The sequence below is a fragment of the Gobio gobio genome, assembly GCF_949357685.1.
Source record: "Gobio gobio genome assembly, chromosome: 23".
Taxonomy (NCBI): domain Eukaryota; kingdom Metazoa; phylum Chordata; class Actinopteri; order Cypriniformes; family Gobionidae; genus Gobio; species Gobio gobio.
In genome coordinates this window covers 35,344,848-35,353,096 of record NC_137119.1, presented here as the reverse complement: position 1 = coordinate 35,353,096, position 8,249 = coordinate 35,344,848, and the positions used below count along the sequence as shown (strand labels likewise).

General features: G+C 38.5%; 1 protein-coding gene across 1 annotated transcript; it reads left to right on the top strand.

Annotated features, from left to right (window-relative positions):
- The first annotated feature begins 4,457 nt into the window (after positions 1–4,457).
- Positions 4,458–8,013, top strand: rdh12l (retinol dehydrogenase 12, like). Its single transcript, XM_079805844.1, has 7 exons — positions 4,458–4,577; positions 4,879–4,991; positions 5,073–5,228; positions 5,302–5,406; positions 5,494–5,703; positions 6,208–6,400; positions 7,861–8,013. The coding sequence occupies exons 1-7, from the start codon at positions 4,564–4,566 to the stop codon at positions 7,961–7,963; spliced, it is 894 nt and encodes a 297-aa protein (XP_079661970.1). The 5' UTR covers positions 4,458–4,563; the 3' UTR covers positions 7,964–8,013.
- The last annotated feature ends 236 nt before the right edge of the window (positions 8,014–8,249 follow it).

Below are 8,249 nucleotides of genomic sequence, written 5' to 3'. Positions count from 1 at the left end.
GTTTTCAATTCATACTGGCAGCCGGAGGGCGCTCTGTGCACATGTAGTCCATGTACAGACAGACGAAGAAGATACCATGTGCCATAATAGAAGTCCATAATAAAAGCTTCCTGAGATCGCGAAACATACATTTGACGACTAATAAACAATCAATCGCGACGATGTATGGTTTGTCTTCAAGCCACTTAGTCTTCAAATGCTCATCCTTGGGCAGATGAAAAAAGTTTGCTTTTGAGTCGCACTTCAGAACACAGCGTCTCGTCGCCATGATGTTTTCTGGTTTTCACTGGCGTCTCGTCGCCATGATGTTTTCTAGTTTTCACTGGCGTCTTGGAGCGCAATAAGTGGGCGTATCGTATTCAAATAACTTGACAAGTTGACGTCATCTAGTCAGAGAAAAAGCTTCGGTCTTCTAACGATTCTTAAAAATTACTCAGAGTCGACTCTTACTTTTGAAAGAAAATAACTATATATACGGTGCACTGTCATATTTCAAACCATGCAGGATGTTTTTGTTCACTTAGATCTATGTTACACACTACATGAAAGGTAAATTTCAAAATTCCATGATAGGTGCTCTTTAAGTGCCTTTCATGGGTCTTGGGAGTGTAAATGTACTGAATGCCAATCTGAAGCCTTTCTCAGCCATCAGCTTTCAACAAAAATATCTTCATTTGTGTTCCGAATATGAACGGAGGTCTTACGGGTGTCGAACGACATGAGGGTAAGTAATTAATGACAGAATTTTCATTTTTGGGTGAACTAACCCTTTAAACATAACTATGTTTAATAAACTCATAAACTAAATAGGCTACGTTTTCTTTAACTCTGGCCGACGAATGCGCTGGCGCGTTCTGATGTTTTTTTTCCTTATGACAGCGGAAACAAACAACTCACAATAGTCATTTTGGCCATTCAAATAATGTGAGACATAATTATAATCTATAAATGCTCTACTTTTACTTGTGTACACTCACAATAACAACAAAACTTTGTGCTTTTGTAAAATAAATAAAAACAGTGTGCGCTTTCAGCTGTCTCTGTGATAATCTTTCTGAAACACGTCTCAAAGAAACTGAAAGTCAGTGAATACTTGTCAAATAAACATGAAATATGTGTCTAAAGAAAGTTTGAAATCACTACTTTTTTATAAAACAATTTACATTTTAGAGTGGATTGTGGTGCATGCTCTGAAGTAGACAAAGCAGTAGAGCGTGAATGACATGTGATTTCGAATCTCAAACCAGCGCATTCAATTTTAAATGGGAGTATCGCAATATCCTGCGGAGTCCCATCGTCGCCAGGGGCCCGTGGTGCACTGTCTGTAGTTACGCACCTTGATAATCAAAAATGTATTGCGACAAAACGGACAACATCCACTGTTCTTATTTTTGGTAAATTAATTAATGAAGAGCTGTTCACGGTCCATTAAAATCCTATTGATTTTATTGGATTTCAGACAGTACATTAAACAATGGCCACTGATGATTGCAGGGTTCATCAGGTTCAAAGAGGGTTTAACTGACACTGCTCGAGCAGGACTTGCAACGCACGCAAGAGCATTCAAAGCAAAGTGATAAGGCGTAATTTAAAGAGTAACAGCCAACTTATTATAAAATGCTGTTACAATATTTCCCGGCATCATCGGGGCCCTCGCCCAGCCCGGGGCCCTGAGCTTAAGCCCAGATAATCCCGTGCATTGATGCGGCCCAGCCTGTATACGTCACTTGTAAATTTTAAAAAACGAGAACTGCTGCACTTGGTTTGTTTGTTTGCTGGCCTAACCCTAAACATTTGGCCTCCAACGTGTCATCCCTGAGATGACTGTCAATCAGAGATGATTTAACTATAGCTCTCTCTCTCTCTCTCTGCCCTGTTTCAAACGGGGGAAGGAAATGTTTACTTACACACTATCATCTGATGGCTGACATCGCACTTCCTGTTTCAGATGCCTGTGTGCATTGAACGGTGTTGAGGACGGAGTGTTTTTAAGGTGTCATAAACATTCATAATGCACATGCACACATTTGTAGGCTATATATATGTGTGTGCGTGGTGCTCCTTAACTACTGAACAGTAATTACCTAATGAATCTCGGCTTGCCATGAATAAGATCAGTAGCCTATGTAAATGCAGCCATTTTAAACGGTAACACTGCCCCCTAGTGCATTATGTCAAAGCCTTTAATTGTCATATGCTACACATAGCTACTGCATTCATACAGTGAAATATACTTTCCCACTAGATTAGCAGATTAATTGTGCCCTTTGTGCATTTGATTTTGTGTGTGTGTGTGTGTGTGTGTGTGTGTGTGTGTGTGTGTGTGTGTGTGTGTGTGTGTGTGTGTGTGTGTGTGTGTGTGTGTGTGTGTGTGTGTGTGTGTGTGTGTGTGTGTGTGTGTGTGTGTGTGTGTGTGTGTGTGTGTGTGTGTGTGTGTGTGTGTGTGTGTGTGTGTGTGTGTTTCTATCCCAGTGGGGACTTCAACCTGAATGCATACTGACTCATGGGGACTTGAGTTCCTAAATTGAGTTCCCCATGAGGAAACGTGTTTGTTTGTGTGTGTGTGTGTGTGTGTGTGTGTGTGTGTGTGTGTGTGTGTGTGTGTGTGTGTGTGTGTGTGTGTGTGTGTGTGTGTGTGTGTGTGTGTGTGTGTGTGTGTGTGTGTGTGTGTGTGTGTGTGTGTGTGTGTGTGTGTGTGTGTGTGTGTGTGTATTAAATGCATATGGCATTTCCCTGCATATACAGATGCTGAATTACTGAATTGGCTAATAAATCATCATACAAAATGAGTTTTTTGAAAATGTAAAAATGCATCTATGGAGAGTCTCCACAAAGATAGTGAACCAGACGTTTGTGTGTGTGTGCGTGTTTGTTTGTGTGTGTGTGTGACCTGAATTGAGGTCCCCATGAGAAAACGTGTGTGTGTGTGTGTGTGTGTGTGTGTGTGTGTGTGTGTGTGTGTGTGTGTGTGTGTGTGTGTGTGTGTGTGTGTGTGTGTGTGTGTGTGTGTGTGTGTGTATTAAATGCATATTGCATTTCCCTGCATATATACAGATGCTGAATTACTAATAAGGGCATTTCTCCAATGCGACAAACTTTGCTTTAGTGCTTTCTTCGACGTGATAGTCTTTTCATCCAATGTGTCTTAGAGCAGCAAGGTGTGTTAGAGAGCAATGCTGCAGTTTCTGAGAAACATTAACAGTTCAAATATTTCCACCATCACAGAGAAAGAGTGACAGACAGTGTTGGGTTGGAGGTTGGAGTGTTACAGTGTAGAAGCTAAAAATATATGATGCCTGAGGATGGCAACCTTCTGACAGTTTCTGCAAAGTTATAAATTACTGAAATAAATAATTGGGTCTCAGCAAGGCAGGTAATCTTACCAGAAGCAAACTGAAGCTGCTTTGAGATTTTTGATGATGCTTATGACCATTTAGGAGATCTACAAATGCTAAAAGGTTATTACAAATGGTGAATATGAAATGGAGATAAAGTTAGATAACATGATGTTAAAATATAAAGATTTTTATTAAATTAAAAACATGAAAAGCTGCATGTTCTCCCCGTGTCAGCGCGGGTTTCCTCCGGGTGCATGTTAGGTGGATTGGATATGCCAAATTGTAGGATTGTGTGTGTGTGTGTGTGTGTGTGTGTGTGTGTGTGTGTGTGTGTGTGTGTGTGTGTGTGTGTGTGTGTGTGTGTGTGTGTGTGTGTGTGTGTGTGTGTGTGTGTGTGTGTGTGTGTGTGTGTGTGTGTGTGTGTGTAAAATGTATCCCAGCACTCTCAGTTGTGTCAGGAAGGGCATCCGGCGTAAAACCTGTGCCAAATCATAGGAGTGTGTGTGTGTGAAGCAGACCCTGCAAATGAGCAGGAATAATGCTAGGAAAATGATGGAAAACATGAAAAGCATCACTATTGTCACATTGTATAAAATTGTTTGTGTTAAATGCATATGGCATTTCACTGCATACATAAAGATGCTGTAGGTGATCTCGAAAAGCTAAAAGGTTATTAAAAACGGTGAACATGGAATGGAGATCAAGATAATATATTCATTTTTTTTAAATATTAAAAACATAAAAAGCATCACTATTTTAGTCCATCGTATAAAAATGTTAACCTCCAGCAAATATTTAGACGGCTGTTTATTCCTTTACCGTACATCTACTGCCATCTGCTGGTTAAACTAAAAATCACGTCATCTAGTCATTTTAAAATGTAAAATATGCCCATTCGCTCCGTTTTCTAGATACTAATGTTTTTTTGTTTTGTTTTTTACATATAAAAGTCTAGAATATTTTTGCCCTTAAGAATGAATGTATAAATAAAATAATAAATAAATAAAAAATAGAAAATACGTAATAAAGGGCGGGGTTTACCGTCTCTGACCAATCCCAAACTACAACTCCACGAGTCTTCCTGGCTTGTACGTCACCTGACTCCTCCCACTAGCGATAGTGCGAGCGTTTTGATCTGAACTAGCCTACTTTTTTCTGCTTAATCACACTGACTAACTAGTTTTATAAATTTTCTTTTTTGTTTCTGGATACAGGTCATCTTAAAATGCAATCACTAAGGTATGAAAATAACTGTATATATTATATTTCATAGCTGTTATAGTGGATGTTGGCTGTGAAATGTTGCTCAACTTTGTGTCGAGGAAAGAAGTAAATGGAATTTCATTCATATGATGAAAATATTTCAGATGTTTTGAATTCAGGAAACACCAGACATGACTGGGCAAAAAGCGGAGGATTAGGAAAACATATTATTACTTTTCCATTGAGCATGCGAAACTAGTTGTCAAACCAACGCCCATAGGAACCAAGTTGAGTAATACGAAATATTATTACCTTAATCCTTTCCTTTTCCCCTCAGAAATATGTTTCGTTCGTGGTCATCTGATGCCAGACTTGACGGTAAAACTGTTATTATTACTGGAGCTAATGCTGGAATTGGCAAAGAGACAGCCATTGACCTGGCAAAGAGAGGTAGGCAACACTATTTGGATAAAGTTTCATATTAATATATTGTCATATGGAAAACCTTTTATCTTTCTGTCTTGTCTTAAGGAGCACGGATCATTATGGCATGCAGGGATCCGGAGAAAGCAGCAGCAGCCCTGAAGGAAGTTAAGGATGCTTCAGGAAGCCAGGATGTTGTTACCAGCAGACTTGACCTGGCAGATTCCAAATCAATCAGAGAATTTGCAGAGAACATCAATAAAGGTGAGTTATACAATTCCTTCACACATGTCTTCCTCTTATAGCACAGCACTGATTCATCTGGATTGTCTTTCAGAGGAGAAACAAGTCAACATCTTAGTCAATAATGCTGGTGTGATGGTTTGTCCTTACGGAAAGACAGCAGATGGTTTGGAAATGCAAATAGGGGTGAACCACATGGGTAAGCATATATAATTTGCCCAAATCAGTCATCATTTTTAATTCAAAGGAATTAAGGGAGACACCAGAACTGTCCTTCTTCCTGTAGGTCACTTCCTGTTGACACATCTTTTATTGGATTTAATTAAAAGATCAACGCCAGCAAGGATCATTAACATCTCATCCATGGCACACCAATGGGGGACCATCAACCTTGAGGACATCAACAGTGAGAAGAACTACGATAAACAGAAAGCCTACAGCCAGAGCAAGCTGGCAAACGTTCTGTTCACTCGCTCGTTGGCCAAAAGACTAGAAGGTCTGTCTCATAAAAAACGGACATTTACATTGCTTGTTTTTTTTAATAGAAATATTTTTTTCTTAAATAAATATGTACGTTTAAGCACAATGCTTTTAATAGCTTTATATTAGTATTCTATTTAGAATATTATTATTCTAATTTAATTAATAAGTTGTTTAAATATCACTAGCATGCCTAAACTAGCTTCATAGAACTAAAATAGATTATAAAATATAATTTTAAATAACAAGAAATAATATAATTTAATACGATAATATAAAATAAAAATGTTATAGATTATAAAATACAATTTTAAGTAATATAATATAATTTAATAAGATTATATTATATAATATTATATAACAGATTAAAATATATTTTAAATTAATTTCTGTCCTATATTTGCCTCTGCCCGGGATAATTTCTGACCCTGTCCTGGGTTGTGCATTTGTACTTTACGTTATTCTAGTCCAATAATATGATGATTGATGTTTTCTCGTGTGGTCTTGTGTGGCGTCTCAGGTACTGGAGTAACAGCGTATGCTCTCCATCCTGGTGTGGTTCAGACTGAACTGTGGAGGCACTTGAATAAAGTTCAGCAAGCCGCCATGTGGTTTGCAAAGCCCTTCACCAAAACATCCGTGCAGGGAGCTCAGACCACCATCTACTGTGCCGTGGCCCCTGAATTAGAGACAGAGAGCGGCACATATTACAGGTCTGTGGATTTTCATCTCAATCTCTGCATTCTGCCTTAGAAAAGAGTCAATTGTACTTAAAGGGGTAGTTCACCCAAAAATGAAACACCCTCAAGTTGTTCCAAACCTGTATGAGTTTCTTTGTTCTGCTGAACACAAAAGAAGATATTTTGAAGAATGTTTGTAATAAAGCAGATAATGCAACCATTCACTACCATAGTATGTTTTCCCCTACTATGGTAGTCAATGGTTGCTCTATCTGCTTTGTCACAAACATTCTTCAAAATATCTTCTTACAGTAGAGCTTACCATGTAACACATACCCAGCCTTAATCTACGGTACAGCGTGAACACACAAAAGTCCAATAGGTCATGTTCTGTTATCTTTCAGTTCAATACCATTATCATACCGCATTCAGTTACTGCCGATAAACTTAACTATGATGTTCATAAAACAGCTACATTCAGCCATGTTGTAAATAACCTGTCCAGGGGTGTCCAACCCTGGTCCTGGAGAGCTGCCACCCTGCAGATTTTAGCTCCAACCTGAATCAAACGCTCCTGAACCAGCTAATCATGGTGTTCAGGGTGCTATATAATACAGACAGGTGTGTTAGAGCAGTGTTGGAACTGAAATCTGCAGGACGGTAGCTCTCCAGGACCAGGGTTGGACACCCCTGTGTTAAGACAGTGCTTAATTTGATCTGGATCCTGTTCTGGAAAATGTCCGATTTTGGATTTTTGAGCTCAGGCATTTGGTTATAAACGATCCGGCTTCAACAAGTGAATTACATGGTGACAGTGCGTGCATGTGAGAGTGACAGAGCGAGCGCCAGTTTATGTATTTGGTGGTTATGTATCGCTATTGGGCCTCAACATATTTTTGACCAATCAGCTTTCTTAAGTTCAAAGCCAATCTCATTGGCTGGTTCTTACGGCTTATTGTTTTGAGCGAGTAGCAGAACGTTTGGAGAGAGTGTATAGCTGACAAAAAATAAGCTATCACCAAAATGTCAAAAAACACAATCAAGCATATTTTCATTTTTTATATCAGTGAGTAAAGCTGATGGTGTTTCTGATTAAAAGAGATCCTTAGAAGATGGACCTGCACCCCTGGATAACAGGAGACGAGCAACAGTAGATAGAAATCGATGTAAAGGAGGAGGAGACAGTGTCGTCAGTGAGAGAAAATATCACTGAACTCAATGATATTTAGTCTCTCAACATAGCAATATACATAATATAATAATACACTTGGCTGTAGTTAGGGCCGTGCAGAAACTTGTGAATGCTGCTTTTATATTGTTGCCATCACCGTTTAGTGACGTTATTGTATTTTCCAGGAAAACTGAAGTTGTATGGTCAGTGTTGATCACAGCATCTTTGAATTTCTTTCATCCGGCTATTATTCATTTACAAAGTAAGCTCTGCTGTTAGACGATCGTAGCACATACTGACCTGTCTTCTGCTCTCCACGCAGTGACTGTGCACCTGCTAAATGCTCCCAGGCTGCCATGGATGATGAGACGGCCCAGCGCCTCTGGGAACTCAGCTGTAAGATGCTCAGCATCACATGGGAATGAAAACTCAACTCTTTTCCTGATGACTTCTAGCATAAATACGAATAGCTTGAAAGACTACCAAATATAATCAAATATGATTTGATTTACATTATGTGAAATTTAAAACATATTTTTTTGTAGTTTTTGGTCTCTGGTTGCTTATATACTGTATATATATATATATATATATATATATATATATATATATATATATATATATATATATATATATATATATATATATATATATATATAATAAAGGTACATATTTATACACTAAATGATACAGGATATTATGCGAATGCCA

Coding starts and splice junctions, on each gene's coding strand:
- rdh12l (XM_079805844.1), top strand. Junction 4,992..5,072: donor CATTGACCTGGCAAAGAGAG/GTAGGCAACACT, acceptor TCTTGTCTTAAG/GAGCACGGATCATTATGGCA. Junction 5,704..6,207: donor GTTGGCCAAAAGACTAGAAG/GTCTGTCTCATA, acceptor GTGGCGTCTCAG/GTACTGGAGTAACAGCGTAT.